General features: G+C 26.9%; 2 protein-coding genes across 2 annotated transcripts; one reads left to right on the plus strand and one right to left on the minus strand.

The window, feature by feature from the left end:
• The first annotated feature begins 2,004 nt into the window (after positions 1–2,004).
• On the plus strand, positions 2,005–4,760 carry LOC8283649 (pentatricopeptide repeat-containing protein At4g35130, chloroplastic). The gene has a single exon (XM_048377518.1). The coding sequence runs from the start codon at positions 2,175–2,177 to the stop codon at positions 4,587–4,589; it is 2,415 nt and encodes an 804-aa protein (XP_048233475.1). The 5' UTR covers positions 2,005–2,174; the 3' UTR covers positions 4,590–4,760.
• Positions 4,761–9,315: 4,555 nt separating this feature from the next.
• Positions 9,316–10,240, minus strand: LOC112535231. Its single transcript, XM_025157733.2, has one exon. The coding sequence runs from the start codon at positions 10,069–10,071 to the stop codon at positions 9,547–9,549; it is 525 nt and encodes a 174-aa protein (XP_025013501.1). The 5' UTR covers positions 10,072–10,240; the 3' UTR covers positions 9,316–9,546.
• Between the last annotated feature and the right edge of the window lie 7,976 nt (positions 10,241–18,216).

Genomic DNA, 18,216 nt, shown 5'->3' on the forward strand with positions numbered 1-18,216 from the left:
ATCTTGTATGAAAGATTCAAAGTTTGGGTTTGAACTTTTGAGTAGTTAAGTATTTAATTCTTATATTCAAAGCTTAAAAGGGTTAGATTAAGTGAGGGACTAATAGCTATTGTAACCAAGACTGAAAATCTTATCGTGGGTTAAAGTGTGAGCCTTTGGAAAAATACTTAGATTTGTTCTTAGCCTTGTAAAAGAACACAACTAGAGTTATGATTGTAGTTCTATTTAGTAGTAGAAAATTCAAGAGAATTCTTGAGAAGTGAATATAAGCAAGTGATGGTCGAACCACTATAAAACTCTTGTATTGTGAGTTGTACTTGATTCCTTATTTAATTTAATTTATTTTTTATTTTTTATTTCAACTAATTCAGCCATCTTGGTTGCCACTAGAATTATAGTAAGTTTACAAAAAGTAATACTATTTTTCATAATCGCAAAAATAATTACTATATAAAAGACGAATAATTTCTTTTATAGTTTTTAAAATTAAAAATAAAACTTTCATAAGTTTTAAAAATGTATGCATTTTAATACTATTTTGGTTATTTAAACATTTTTCTATTTTAGTTGACAACCTAAATTTACGGGTAAAATTAAAATACTTTTATATTTGAATATAGTTAATTATTTGGCAGCTTTTTTATTAATTTTTTAAATAAAATATAATTACTTTATTTTAAAAACATCATACAAATTTTCAAATAATTGTATTTGTATATAAATTATAACAGGATAACACTGTTAAAATTAAATTATTTTTCTAATGCCAACCAAATGTTGAAAAGTATTTTCCAATTGATTTTTTTAGGACAATAGTTTCTAAAACACAAGTTTATTTTCCTCAATCTAATGTAGCCTTATGAGAATAAGAAAAGTCACCTTTATCGGGTAAAATCTTATATTCTAAGTGCATATATACAAATAATAAAATTCCATCAAAAAACTTTAAACTATAATATTTTAAAATTGTTGAACCTTGAAAATTCTTATTTTGATGAACAAACAATTTATATCATGACTATTTGAGTTGTTTGTAATCAGATTTTTTTTTTTTAAAAAGCATCTTCTGTAGAATCTCTCTTATTTTCGCCTCCGCAAACCACTTGGTGCCCCTGCGACCTACAAATGCCTTTTGTTCCCAATAGAATAAAAAGACTTGTAGCTTGAAGTTGCTCCCGCAACTAACAGGTTACTCTATGAGTTTTTAAATCGTCAAAACTGAAAAAGAGAAGTCAAAGCTCAGTTGAAATGAAAAGTATGCCCCTACTGCATGAGGTCGCACCCACGAGAAAATGCTCGCCCCTGCGAGATAGTACATTCAAGAAAATCCCTTCTTAAAGGTAGCAGGACTCATGCCTTATAAGTGGCCTATGACTAAAGGGACTTGCCCTTGAAACTCCATCAGTCGCCCTGCACCTGACCATGCAAATATAACCCTATTTTAAGCGCCATACCAGTCACCCTTGCATCGCCCCAGCGACCTTGCAATTATGGCAATAGTTGAATGAGATTTTTTATATAAAATGAATCTCCAACTGCTCTATTTTATAAGAGATTACAAAATTCCATCTATTGACTTCTCTTTTGAGCTATATTATGGTGAATCAAATATTTTCAACTACCAAACTCATTTCTTTCTCTCTCTAAGTGTATTAATTGATTCTTGAGAAGAATCAATTGGGTGGTTTAGTGCTTTAATCTTTTGTATATATTGTTTTTTGTGAGATTGAGTATTTAGATAAGAGATTAATTACATTTGTAACTAAAATTAAAAACTTTATGTATTATATTAGAGTGTGAATCTTGAGAAAATATTTGGATTAGTTCTTAGCTTTGTAAAAGAAATTTAAATAAAATTAGATTGTAATTCTATTTGATATAGGATATCTCTATAGGTTTGAGTAGACTTCTTAGTATAAAATTGCAAAATTGAAGGATGAAAAAATATTTCTTTTAAATGTTAACTAGTATAACATAGTAAAAACTGGGGCAAATAGTAATTAGACTAAAGGAAAACAATTTTATTTCTTCTCATTTCTAGCTTGTAAATTTCTTTATGGGACTTTTTGTATCAAACTAACCGTTATATTTCGTCCCCGCCAAAATACAAAAAAGGCATGATTCCTTGACAGCAATTTCCCTATCCTTTCAATACTGAAACGATCTATGAAAAAATGGCTGCAACCCTTGTTTATAGCCACTTCTCCAACTCCTACACACCTGAAGATGTTCATCGAAAGCAAGTGGACGCACCCAAGACAACTCCAATCCCTGACGTTTTAGTCAATTCAAGAATCGGAAAATCATCCCAGTTTCATAAACACCAATCGAAAAAGCCATCTTTGGTCAGACCCAACAATCTCAATCTCACACGGGAGCTTACTGGGTTTGTCAATTCTGGTTCCATGAATAATGCACTCGATCTGTTTGAGAAATTGAACCACTCAGATACTTACATATGGAATCTTGTTATTAGAGGATTTTGTAATAATGGTATGTTCCAAGAAGTTATTGATTTTTACTGTAGGATGGTACATCAAGGAATTAGTACTGATAATTTTACTTTTCCCTTTGTGATTAAAGCATGTGGACGGTTATTATCTTTAATTGAAGGGCAAAAGATTCATGCAAAGCTGATTAAGATTGGGTTGGATTTGGATATTTATGTTTGTAATTGTCTTATTGATATGTATTTTGGGCTTGGGTTGGTTGACCATGCAGAGAATCTGTTTGAAGAAATGCCTGTGAGAGACTTAGTCTCTTGGAATTCTATGGTTAGTGGATATCAATCGGTTGATGATGGGCTAAAGTCATTGATGTGCTTTAAAGAAATGTTGGATACTGGAACTAAACTGGATAGGTTTAGCGTGATTGCTGCTCTTGGTGCGTGTTCCACTAAATGTTGTTTGTGGGTTGGGAAGGAAATTCATTGCCAATTGATTAGAAGTGGGCTTGAATTGGACATTATGGTGCAGACATCACTTATTGATACCTATGCTAAGTGTCATATGGTGGATTACGCAGAGAGGGTATTTTATAGAATTTCTTGCAAAAATATTGTGGCTTGGAATGCTATGATTGGCGGGTATGCTCTAAATGCTCATTTTCTGGAGTCCCTTGCTTGCTTAAAAAGGATGCAAGAGGATGATAACTTGATCCCAGATGTTATTACCATGATAAATTTGCTCCCATCTTGTTCACAATCAGGAGCTCTCTCAAATGGTAAATGTATCCATGGTTATGCCATCAGAAAAATGTTTCTCCCACATTTAGTGTTGGAAACTGCTCTAGTTGACATGTATGGAAAATGTGGAGAATTGGAATTAGCAAAACGTGTATTTAGTCAAATAGATGAAAAGAATTTGGTGTCATGGAACACCATGATTGCTGCTTATGTACAAAATGGGTTGAATATGGAAGCATTGGAATTGTTTAATTGCCTTTGGAATGAGCCTCCCAAACCAGACGCTGTTACAATTGCCAGCATCCTGCCTGCTTATGCTGAATTGGCATCTGTGAGTGAGTGCAAACAGATTCATTCTTATATCATAAAAATAGAGCTTAGTTCACATACTATCATCTCAAATGCTATTGTCTACATGTATGCAAAATGTGGGGATCTTAAGACCGCCAGACGAATCTTTGATGGTATGTTGTGTAAGAACGTAGTTTCTTGGAACACAATGATAATGGCTTATGGAATTCATGGTTTTGGAACAATGTCCATTCAGTTGTTTTCTGAAATGAGAGAAAATGGCATCAAACCCAATGAAAGCACTTTTGTTTCCTTGTTATCATCATGCAGTATTACTGGTCTAGTTGATGAAGGGTGGGAATTCTTTAATTCTATGAAATCGGACTATAATATTGACCATGGGATAGAGCATTTTGGTTGCATGGTAGATCTTCTAGGGCGCACTGGAAATCTTGATGCAGCCATGCAGTTCATTGAAGAGTTGCCTTTGGTCCCAACAGCCAGGATATGGGGTTCTTTACTAACTGCAAGTAGAAACAATAATAACATAGCCTTAGCCGAACTTGCAGCTAAGCACATTTTTTCCTTGGAGCATGATAATACAGGCTGCTATGTCTTGCTTTCTAACATGTATGCTGAAGCCGGAAGGTGGGAAGATGTAGAACAGATCAAAACTCTTATGAAGAAAAAAGGTATAGTGAAGACAGTTAGTTGCTGTATGGTTGAGACAAATGGTAAAAGTCACAAGTTCATCAATCAAGACAAGTCTCACAGCCAAATAAACATGATTTATGATGTCTTGGATATTATCATGAAGAAGATCGGCAAAGACGCATATGTCCATTCTGTTAGTAAGTTCAGACTGGTAGATTTGATGAATAAAAGGAAAAATTCACCAGCAAATCATAGTGTGAAACTGGCCATCTGCTTTGGGTTAATCTCTACAGCAATTGGGAAACCTGTAGTTATCAGAAAGACCACTAGAATATGTGAAGATTGTCACATGGTTGCCAAGAAGATATCACTAGTTACTAAAAGAGAAATAATAATAGGAGATTCTAAAATCTTCCACCACTTCAATGGTGGCAGTTGCTCATGCCGCGATTATTGGTAACTTTTAGTTGTGTCAGTTCCATTTACTCTCAAAAAAACCAAAAGAAAAAAAAATGCAAAAGAAAATTTTTTGTTGTATACAAGCTGGTTAGTAAATCTTCCGTGTACAAGCCTACTGAATGATGTAGAACAGATCAAAAGATGATTAAAATTTATACCCCATTTCTCTCTTCACAGATTGCAATTTGGATTTGGTATGCCCTGACAAGGCTTTCCAGTTTGGTTTCTCCCTTTTCCATTTTCTTCTATAGATCTATTGAGAAGTTTCTGTAATTCATTCTCATCTCAATTACAGTCATCTCTAAAATTTTCAACATTATTGGGAAAAATTATTAAATAGGATCTATTCTTTTTTTTCCTTATAAATTTCTAGCATGTCAATCTACAACTAATATGATCTAATCATCCCCTTAATAATGAATTTGATCCAACACCGATTTGCAACCCTTTCCAGCAGCTCTATCTTGCAACCTTCGCCAGCAGCGCCGCCTTTTCCAATCGCTTGCACCGCCTTCGCCTTTGATGCCAGCGACAATAATGAGCAGTACATTATCAATATTTTGCCAGCCACCCTCACCGCCTCTGCCATGCTTTATTTGTTTTACAGTGATGAACAATATGGGTAATTGATAAATAGTTGAAATGACGTGATGAAGGTCTTTATGGATATGAAAATTTTAGATGGTAATGAAGATTAGTGAGTATTTAGTTGAAATTTGGATATGTGTTTGGTGATGAAGTGTAAAAATAATAATAGAAAATCATAAAAATATAAGAAGTTAAAATCAGAGGTTATTTTATAATTATTCTCAAAAAAAAGGTATGGGGTGTAATTTCTTCTTAATTTTGTCACCTTGGGGATAGCATTGTTTTTACCTTTTTCCTATATATATATAGGAAGATTAAAAAAGTTAAGATATGCCAACTAGTTAAAGTCAAAGTCCCGTCCATCGTCCATCATTTTTTACCTACAGACGAATAGGTTTGAAGCGCCTACACTATTTTTGTGTTTACTAACCAAAATTTTAACATAAAAAAGTCGAAATATATATTTTATTTGATACAAATTTATTTTTTTTAGGATCTACTATAATAATGAAAAAGATTTATGTATATACGTATAAATCGGTCAATAATTTCAGAATCCGTTAAATTCGTATAGTATGTATGTATAAATTTTATAGTATTTTTTATATATAGAAATATTCAGTTGCTATGTATTTGTTTTAATATTTAATATTTAAACTGATGTGTAAATTTATAGATTTTTTTTTGTATTAATTTATTAACTAATTAATTTTTTATAATAAAATAATAATTTTAATTCTAAAAATAGTATTTTAATTATAATTAAATATTATATTAATTAATATACTATTTTTTAATTATATAATAATTTCTAGTTCTAATAAGTAGTATATTAATTATAGAAAATAAATAAATTAGAATATAAGTTCTTTTTATGAATTATTTTGACATATGTATATTATCCTTTTGCATATAATTATTATATCAATGTATTAATTTTTAAATAATAAGTTATATTTTAATTAAATAATAATTATAATTCTAGAAAATAGAATTTTAATTATTTTTAATATTATAATAAAATAATTCTGAATTATATGGTAATTTTAATTCAAAAACTTGACACACTAATAATAATCGGTATTATATACACTCAATATATTAATTAATAAATACTTTAAAACAATTATATATATTATGAATATTAAAATATCAAATTTTTATTAAAAAGACATCTAAAGTATTTTAAATTATTATTATTTCTTAAAATGTGATAATAATTATAAAATATTAAATATTTTATTAAGTTTTTATAAACTCATTTCAAGGTAATATTAGAGATTTTATTAACTTTTTATAAACTCATTTTTATTATCATTTCTAGTCAAAGGAATAACAACCTTGCAATGGAATAAACAACTAGTTAATAATAGTGTGATCAAGATTTAATAAAAAAATTAAAATTTATAGTTAACATAAAAATTACACTTAATAGATATACAATCAATAACAATTCCACTTAGTAGATACAAATCAGTAGAAACTCCACTTAGTGTTTACAAAATCAATTTTTTATTTTCTGTCAAAAGTTATGAATATTAATTTCTATTTAGTCAATAACAAAATAATATTAATCTTCTATATGTCTCTTCTGATTCTCATTCAAATGATGATTTACTCCAATAAATTAGAATAAAATTAATAAAAACAAAATTGATTGGAAAATATGCCAGAATCTGAATTATTTATTATTAAAAGTTTTCTTAATCATGAAGTTACCAATTAAAAGAAAATAAGTTTGTTGGATTCATCAATAAACTATATATGTTAGTATCATTATTTAAATCTTACTACAACAAGACAAGATATAAAAATTTAAATTCATCCTATCAATTCCTGCAAGGAACATGACTATTGAGGAAATTCCAGAAACTTCTAGAAATAGATGATTTGGCATATATATATATATATATATATATATATATATAACCACCAAATCTTCTTTAATATATGGTCTCACTGAACAATCAAAACTAGAGAATTTACCATCACAACAAACTTCTTTTATATATTAGTTAAGAGGATTATGCGTGCTTCATATTATGGTTGTGAAAATTTTATTATCTTTTTACTAGAATGATTATATTTTTTAATATTAATAATTACTATTTACCTCATATATTTATTATATTATACTAGTTATTTTTAATATTTTAATATTATATTTTTCATTCTTTTATTTAATATTTTTATATTAAAAATCTATTTATGTTAAAAATTTTATTAAACAATCGTTAACTAGATTTTGTTTATACTTTTTGCTTTTGATTTTTGTGTAATATATAAATTGTTCCTTATAATTTATTTATTTTACTAAAACTTTTTTGTCTAGTTTTTGTGTAAAAATTAGTTTTAGTGTCTGTAAACAATAATTAACTTGTATTTTTTAATTACTTTAATTTATAGTATAATTAAATTCTAATAAAATTTAAATATTATAAAAGTACTAATATTTATGAAAATATTAAAAATTTATATAATTTGACTTTAAATTATTAAAATAAATTATTATTTTTATTACACTAAAACTGTAACTTTGATAAAAGGTTTAAAAACTAATTTATTTTTTTATCAATTAAGTTCTTTAATCACATTGACTTTTAAATTACAAAGGGATTTTAGTGTAAAAATAAAATATATAAGACAATTTGTATACACCATAAAAAAATTAGAATAAAATTACAGAATATAAAAGAGTTAAAATATCAAAGACAAGGCAGTGTAATACAGAAAACCACAAAAATATATAGTAATTATCCTTTTCTAAATTCTAAAGTTATTTTTTTATAAAACAGATAGATTGATATTTTCTTAAAGGTATATCAAATATTATAGGGGTATTATTTTTAGTAATTATTTTTTTCGTTAGAGCTACTCAATATGATTACTTATTTGTTATTATTTACTATTAATAATAATAAATGAAAAGTTCATTCTCATACCTTAAGTCTTCTCAGCCGTGCATCTTAATTCCATGGATATGAAAATCTTTTTACAAATAGATTATGTTGGGAAATTTGTACAACTGCCTAATATTTAATATGTTTCCTATTGTTAATCAATGGAGATATCTTATTTTTGAGATGTAAATATTATTTTCATGTATAGTTTTCATATTTATTATATAATTAATTTACTAACTAATACCTTATTTTAATTAGATAATAAATTTAATTTAAGAAATTACGATTTTAATTATATTTTCATATTATTAATTAATATATTAAGTTTTAAGGAATTCAATAATTTCTAATTCTAAAGTTAACATATTAATGATATTCTAATATTATCTATATATAATTCAAAAATAAATTAATAAATAATTTTATTTGAAAACTAGTAAAATTAAAATGTTATATTTATTGGAAAACATATTAAAAGTTTAAACTAAAATAATAAGAATATATTAATTCATATAAAAAAACAAACTAATAAAATAAGAATTATATTAATTTTTATAAATTGTTTATATTTTATTATTTTATAATGAAAATAATAATAAAAACCGTTCAATTTATAAGTAAATAACTAATGTTGAATAAAGTTGCATGTATATACTACCATTTTTTCCAAAAATAAAACCCAATTTAGTTGTCTTTTTTATTTAACTTTTCATCTTTCCTTTCTTATAGAATCTTTTCTTGAATATCTTTAATATACATTAATAATCAGAAAGGAGAACTTTATAAAATAAAAAATCTTACTTTACGAAAGAAAAATGGAGCAACAAATTGTTTCTTTTAGTAGAAAATAACTTTTCCATTAAAAAACATAAAGAAGCAATTCTTTGTTAGAAGATAACTAAATATGTAAGTAGTAGAAAGAATCATATTTTATAAAAGAAACCAATTATCTTTTTCTTTTCACATTTTTGCATTGATTATGCCCAATCCAAAAAAATCTTATTGTTTAATCAACACAGCCTTTTTATTTTAATCAAAAATTCAAAAACAAATATATCTACGAATAGAATGTTTGACCAAATTCTATTATATGATGCAATAATGTAATTTTCATTTTATACTTCAAACGGACATACTAATGATAATAACAGTAATAATATCATATATTTAATTTCATAATAAATATATATTGCTAACTTTAAAATTTTAAGTTTACATCTATCCTCTCATTTATAAATAATAATAATAATAATAATAACTATCCTCTCAAAAAAAAAAAAAAGTAAAAGGTATGTAAACAAAGAAAGAAAGAAATATGTGTCAAAATCTTAAATTGGGAACCAAAAAAAAAAATATTGAAAGAATCCGAATTTACAAATTGTGCCACCATCTCTCTCTTTCAGTTCTATTCTATCTACCAGTCAAAATGAAACCTAAAAAGATAACAACATTGTCCCGCCATCATAGTCAACCATTATGTTCATCTTCTTCTTCTTCCTCGTCGTCGTCGTCGTCATCGTCATCTGATGACTCTTCTCTTCTTCTTTGTTCCAAGAAAGCTTCGCTAAAAGACTTGAATACTAAATCGTTGAACCAGCCAAAGCAACCGCATTCTCTACAACAGATGAGATCTCTCAATCTTCTTAGAAACAACCCTTTACCCCCAGCAATAGGTGGAGTCGACATAGGCTGCAAGTAAGCCAACGCAGCCTGTTTAACGAGCGGATTCTTGATGGGTATTTCGTTCCAGCTAGCGTTGTGTGATGTTGAAGTGATTGACAGAGGAGAGACGGGTAATAGGTCTTTTAAGCTTGTGTACGTTGCTGACTTTACAGATATCCTTTCCATATCTGAAATCTGATACTGGTGATGATGATTAAGAGATGGGATGTTATTGTTGATGAATCCGTTGTGTAAGAGAAAAGTTGAGGTTACTTCGACATTGTCTGTGTCTGTTTTTGTTAATGTCGACGATGGTTTTTCCATGATCATTGACAGCTTTGGTTTGCATAGAGAAGAGAAGGAATTTCAGACAACAGAAATATCAGAGAAAGTGATCAGTTATTATTATTAGTTTCTATTATTAAGATTTTTAGTCTTAGGTTGTCGCCTAGTGTGATTAAAAAGAGAAAGCAGAATTTCTGTTGATGAAACAGAACGAACTCGAGGAGATTCACTCGCATGTAATAAGTTTGTAAAATGCACGATACAATAGGCAATGGACAGTTGGTAGTTTCTGTTTTTTTTTAATTGATTTTGTACTTGCTATTCTATAAAGTACTGAAAGCTTTTATATTTTAGTTTAAATATTTTTTAATTTTAAAAGAATTGTCCGGTTCAAACTCAAACAAGTTATTAACCATCTCCCAGTTTATTAGAATATCTTTGTTTAAACTCAAGTAATATTATTCTTCAACTGGATTTGTAATCCTAATTAGGATTATAATTAAATCAGATTTATTTGACATATATTATTCAGAAATGTTCTGCTTAATTATTAAATATTAATAAAAAAATTTCAGATATTCTTTTAAAATGACAATCTTCTCCCTACAATCTTCTTTGCCCAAATATCATCGAATTAAATCAAAAGACAGTACGTGAGTAAGAAAAGAGGGAGAAGATGTAAGCCAAACTCCCTAACCAGACCTAAAACCAGCTGCTCCAGCAAGACCACGTGCGCCCTTTTTCTCTGATGGTTTAACAAAAACTACAAGGGGTCAATGTTACAAATACTTAGTTTAATTCTAATCATAAAATTCAATTATTTAATTTTAATTTTATTTGAGTTAGTCGATTTTTAAATAAAAATTAAAGCATGACAAAAAATAATTAATTAATTAGAAGGGAGAAAAACAACATGTCAGTTTCTTAATTGGAAAATTGACTAAATTAGACCAAAAGTAATACTGAATTATCAAAATAAAATAAATTAAAATTTTATAATCATAATAAAATTAAATATAAAATTCAATAATCATTTATATTATTATTTCAAAAACAAAATTACAACTAGCAATTTCTTAGAAATAGGAATACAATCCTCAACAGCTTAACCAAAAAAAGATGTCAGTGCCATATTAGTGTGATAGTTGTTTTGCTTCTTGAAAGCAATAATTATTTAGCCCCAACATATATTTTTATCTAATTCCGGTCTCGATCTATGCACTAAATTAAAAAATAGATAAAAAAATTATCATTATTAGATAATTAAAATATATATCAATTATTTAATATTTAAATATAAAATAATTATAATATGTATTATTGACCAACTTAAGTCAGTGCCTTTAGTAATTTGGTAATGGTTAACTTACAAATAAAATTGACCCTTTCTCACTCTTTGTAACTAACTTTCTTGATCCATATCTTATAATTCTAAGGCTTTGTTCACTTCATCCTACAATAATGATCTGAACTATCATACTAGCAACTCTATAACACTGTGCAGGAACTGAAGCAAAGGAACATATATCTTGCATGAAACTCCCTGCATCTGCTACTCTCCATGGCAAGAACAAGTCGCACTGCTGAAGTTGTGGCATCTGTTAAGGTGCCATAATTCTTTACCATTTTAGCATCAATCCCAGAGCTACACATTGTTCATGTGATCAGACTTAATTATTTGGTAAGGGGATTGGTGAAGTAGGGGGATGCTTCTGCCTTATTTTATAAACTCACCATTTTCAAAGGTTCAGCTGGCCCTTTGATGGAATGGCCTTAGAATTTGGAGCTTAATAATTTTCTTTCTTTGATCAGCAATATCCAGAAAAATGGGAGCTTCCATGCTCGTAATCGGCCAGAAGGTGGAGAAATTGCAAAATGCCATGGGCATCGCGATTATGGAGTACACAGAATTTCAAGAGTAAAAATGTCCTCCTTTTGCTTCGTATTAAGGAGAAACCTGATCCAAGCTTCAGAAAAGCTATGATATGAAATTTTGCAAGCATGCTGAGCCTTAGAAGCCCACTTGTTAACGAGAATTATGGTACTGATATAAGACAAGAAATTACTTCCTCTCCTCTGTGAAATATACGCTGTCTCTCTCCAATTTGGGCCTTTTTCTTAATTTAATGTTTACGAGAAAAGTATTTCTCATGTTAAGATCAAAATTTGTTAAATTCATGGCTTGAAAGCAATTCCTAGTTTACAGTGAAAATTTGATGTGATCAAATGGAGAAAGAAACAAAAAAAAAAAAAAAAGAAATCGGTCATGTCTGCTTAGAGGACTGGCTGGCAGACCTGTCCGCTAGTCCTCTAGGCGGACACGACCAATCTTCTTTTTTACGACAGAGAATCGATTCTCTGGTGTGTGCAGTGTAAGAAGGCGTGTGTGCAATGTAAGAAGGCATTGTTTTAATTTTTATTGAAAGGAAAGAAGTGTATGCAGCTACTGCATGCATGCATGCAGTTAGCTAACGCTCTACTTTCACTTGAAAAAAAGATATTTTGATACTGAGTCCGTGAATATTTATACAAAACTTTGTTTTATAATTATTCCATATCAATTATTTCTCTCTTCCTATCTTTTTTCTTTTTCTTTCATTTGCTTCCTTTTTTCGTTCTTCCTTTCTGTTTTTCTTTGTTTCTTTAGTGAACAACAAAATCTTTTTTTTTTTTTCGATGGTGAATTATTATTATTTTTTTTCTATAGAGTTGAAGAAAATCTTTTATATTTTTTATTTTACATTAAAAAGATAATAGTTGTAAGTCTAATATTTTTTAAATTTTTTTTAATATTTCTAGTATATTATTATATAATAATATTTATAATGTATTGCAAGTGAGTTGTAAAATAATTTTTATCATATATAACAATATGTCTAAATTTAGATATTCATCCACCGTCACTATTTTTTAATATCTATTCACGAAACACACACTTAACGGAATATAAATGATATTATCATCCCAATAAATAAGCAATGAGGATATAGTGGGTATCGTTTTTGTCATGTACATTTTCACGAATATAACTACACTTTAAAATATATTTCAAATATAAATACTTACAAACATAATTAACTTTATTAACAACTCGAAATTAATTAGTTTTAAATATAAATACCTTCAAATATAATAAATTTTATTAACATGAAAATACTTATTATAAATCTATCCTATGGATAATGAATTGATTTTTTTAATCTTTCCTTATTTTTCTCGGGTAACTCATAATTCACCTTTGGCAATATAGGATATCGTGATATATTTCGCTTACCAATTGAATAACCACATGCCTTCCTTGCTACCTAATTCACATACTCTTTAATAAATTATTTAATAAGTCTTCTATAAGTTCCTTTATCTTTATAGCTATTCCATAGAGAATCAAGAATATCTCGTTTATTTGGATAACATAAACATGTTCTAAGAGCTTATATTTTTCACTGTCTCTCTTTAAATTCTCTTTCCAAATAATCTCTTATATATAATTATTAATTTTTATAATATGATTAACTAAATGGATCAACTTATCATTAATGTCTTTAAGATCTATTTTAATATTTTTTTAAATGCGTACTAATTCTCATACTGTTTTTATTGTTCACTAGTACGTATAACCACAGGAACTCAAGTAAGCTTTATCATAATTTTTTGTATCAATAATATAAATATAATTAATAACAAAATAAATAATTAAACAAATGAATAAATAAATTATTTAAAAATTTAAATTAATTATTAATTAATTGTAATAAATAAAAACTTCAACTTACACATAATTCTAACACGATTTAGGCTATGATAATCCATTTTAATATAATTTTAAAATTTGTAATTTTATTAAAAGATCTTGCTATATAATTTTTAAACACAAATTAAATTACTTATCTAATACAAACATTAAACTATCAAATATAAAAACATAATATCTAAAACCTTCCCCGATTGACAGAACGTCCCGCTGACACTAAGAAATATATATAAATTTTTTAAAAGTAAAAATTCATACCTTATATGACAATTTTTTTTTAGAACTAACAAAGACCTACAAGAATTATAAATATCATTATATTTACATAATTTCTTATTCATTTATATAAAAAGTTATTATATAATAATATACTAAAAATTAATAAAAATATTTCTACACAAATTTTAAATATTATCAGACTTATTCATAAGTTCCTACTCATTAATATCTAAATATTATTACAAAAGATAATACATTTAAATTTGACTACAAACATTATATATTTCATCATACTAACAAAATATTTTACTCATTCATATTCATATTCAAATATCATTATATAATATTATAAAAAAATAATGCAATAATAATTATTACTACGAAATTTCAATATTATTATACTGTAAAAATATTGTATAAAAGATAATTTAAAAAAATTATTGGAGTACATTTCATCAAATGTATCATGCTTTTAAGGTATAATAATACATTTTGATAATATTCAATTTTATAAATATTGCGGGCACCCATTTTTCGGGTCTAGATATCGAGAAAACTATGAAAAATTCGATGATAATAAATTGAGGATGGTCCAATTCCAATTAGGGTCATCAATAATTATTTTTTGAAATCAATTTAGACTAAATTGATAGAAAAATTAAGTTCAAGGGTTGAAAATATAAATTTTAAGAGTTTAGGGACTAAAGTGTAAATATTTTTAAAACTCCCCCCCCCCCCCCCCCCCTCTGAGCCGATTGGCTCTAAGCAATCTCGATTAGTCTCGAACCCGAAATTCAACGTCATTTTACGTATTTTTTCAATTTAAAACACCAATTTTAGTTAAAATATTCCTTCTAGAACCTTTTATTGATAAATATTTAATTAATGAATTATATTAACCGATAAAACACTCTAATAAGTTTAAAATTAATTATTTTAATTGTGAGTATTATCAAAAGCTAAGAACGTATTTCAAAAAGTTCTCTAGGGTTTCCTAAATTTCTCTGTAAATTTAATGTGAAGACTTGAGCTTAGGGTTAGCAATTCTAAGCAACATACAATTTTTTTTTTTTTTTTGCAATTGACAATTGTACAATGCAAGTGTTAGACAGTTCACCAACTCTTAAAAATAAAAAAATATAAACCCTAAAAATTTAGGATTCCTAACCAATATTTGATTCGACCTCCTCCTTATTACTTGAGATTCGAGGATCTGCACAATACGGTGACAACCTGAGGGTTTCAAATTACATCATCATATCTCTACCTCTTTATTGATTTTCTTTTCATATTTTTTAATTGTTTGAACTATTAGAAATTGGTATCATTGAAAATGATAACACCTTACCATGCTTTGAGATCGTGCCTAACACTCCTGATGCTGTCTTCCGATATCAGGACTGCCTTTGTCCAGGCACTGCCTAAACTCGTGATAGAAACTTTATTGTTTAGTTACTTTACTTTATGAATATCATTCTCTCAAAATACTAATTTAGAGTGTTTAAATTTACTTTTATTATTTTTTATTGATAATTAGTCTTTATAATAAGTGGCCTCATAGTTCCTTAAGAGATCGACCTCGTGGTGAACTTACCCTTACTATAGGAACGATTCGTGCACTTGCGAGTACTAAAAAAGACACATAAAAAATCTAACTTGTAATTGGGCTAGACTATGTGGATTTCTTTATGCATAATTGAATAGTAAACCTAGGCTAACAATGCAATTGAAGATTGAGCCTGATTAAAATAGGCTAAACTTAAATGGACCTCACGTGCCATAGTGATTAATTATAGAATTATTAATATTGTGTTTATAAGAAATAACTCGTTAAACAATAAAATTACAAAATAAGGATACACAAATAAAAAAATTAGCTTCCGAATTTATTTCTGAATATGGCGAAACTTCCTTATAGAATTTAAAAACGTAACTCAGTTAGTAAAAGGGTCTTAGAAAATTATCCGGATGACAAACTTTCTTTCTCCGCGCTAGTCTCTATAACTAGTCTCTATAACTAGTTAACATATTTCTAATTAGATTGAACTTATAGTATTATAATAGCTAAAAACACTTAGATATAAGTCTCAATCTGCAACCCACAAATACGTTACATATAATCTATGATCTGTGCCAGTTATAATGTTATATCTTTTACTTTTAAAATGGTTTTCCTATTATTGTTGGATCTGCTATTTCAACCCATTTCTTTTTGCCATTTTGTATATATATATATTAAGGGTGCATAACATAAGTTATATCTGCATTAGTTTAATAAGATAAGTTTTTACCCTTTTTTTTTTCTTTTTTCTTTAAATTATCATTCTTCTATTGCTTTTCATGGTCCAAAATTTACTATCTGAAAATTGCTTTATAGAAAATCCTTTCACATTTTTTTGTGTTTGATATATTAATTATATATTTTCACATTTTTTTGAACGCCAACTTCTCATAAATTTTTCTTAATCACTGAAAGCCTTATCTTAATTAATTACAGATTCATTTTTTTCTTACAAAATAATTTTTTAAAAATATTTTGCTATGTTTGTAAACAAGAAAAAATTATATAAAAGATAATTATCACTACAATATTATCAAACTGACAAAATTTCTTTATCAGACATACTTTTTTTCATTTATAAGACTACAAAAATATAATAAATGATATTACCACTACAAAAAATAAATGATAATACACGAATTATAAAACTATAATAAAACGTAAGAAAATATAATATAATAAATAATAATAGACATAAATTTATAGTTATTACTACTATAAAAAAAATTATAAAATTACAATAAAACATAAAAAAATTATAAATAACAGATTATATAATATACATAAAAACAAACATAATAAATAACAACAAAACAGTTAATCTAAAAAAATTACAAATACAACTTCTTACCTTGTATAACATTTTCTTGTATAATTTCAATAATATCTATAAAATTATAAATATTATTTTATAATAATATATTAGAAATTTTAGAATAAAAATAAAAAATATTAATAAAAATATTATACTTACAACTATTATCTTTCTAATATGAAATAAAAAATATAAAAAATCTCTTCAATTCCGTCGAAAGAGAGAAAAAAAAGAAAGAGAAAAAGTATAATAGTTCACCACCAACATAAAAAAAAAAAAAAAAAATTGTTCTTCTCTAAAGAAAGGAAGAAAAACAGAAAGGAAGAAGGAAAAAAGGAAGCAAATGAAAGGAAGAAAGAAAGAAAGGTGGGAGGAGATAAATAATTGTTATGGGTCTAAGGAATAAATATGAAACAAAGCTTTTGTATATAAATGTTCATGGGTTCAGTATCAATTCGCCAAATTTTAAAAATTCATACACTATTTTTATAATTATTTCAATCTTATTTTGAGTTGAGATGCATGTTTGTCCAGATTTGAGCTTGAAATTTATCTTCTTTAAACACAAAACAAATACAAAAATCATAGAAAACTCTGTATGGAAATTTATCTTTTCTTCGAGAGGCTCCAATACAATGTAGGTGTACCAACATTCTTGTATGATCCAAGGGTTTCATAATGATACATTCATCTTTCTGTTGCTTGGTAAGAAATCCCATGTGATTTTGGCATAGTTGTACACATGCCGAGAAAGGACAATCAATGGGTTAGAACTGCATTGTTTTCTGCGGACCTTTATCCTCCGGAGCTGAGACACTAAAATATTTGAATATTATAAAGTTTGATGGAGTATATTCTTGTTGTTTTCTGGTTCTGATTTCTATTAAGTTATTAATATGGTCTCTGGAGGTATTGTTTTATTCATTTATTACAGTTATTAGAATGAAATTATTGATCAAATTTACTATAAATATCATTCAATAAAAGTTTATTTAAACTCATTTATTATAATTCATTTAACAAATAAGTTAATTTCAAATTTGTTAAAACTCGAGTCATTAAATTTGTGAGCTAGCTCATATATAAATTTATGAACTATCATGTCAATTAATATATTAATATTTTACATAAATTTGCTGCTTATATTATAAGAAAATATATATTTAAATATATTTATTTAATTAAAATTAATATGTTTACTAACTATGTTAAAAGATTTTATATAAACATTTTGTTTTTTTAATAGTTTGATGAATAATTTAATTCTAATATTTTATGCAGTATTCTCATTTAGGCTCTCGAAATATAAAAATATTAATAGATTTTATGTAATACTTTAAAAAA

This window comes from Ricinus communis, chromosome 8, assembly GCF_019578655.1.
Source record: "Ricinus communis isolate WT05 ecotype wild-type chromosome 8, ASM1957865v1, whole genome shotgun sequence".
In the NCBI taxonomy this organism is placed as follows: Eukaryota; Viridiplantae; Streptophyta; class Magnoliopsida; order Malpighiales; family Euphorbiaceae; genus Ricinus; species Ricinus communis.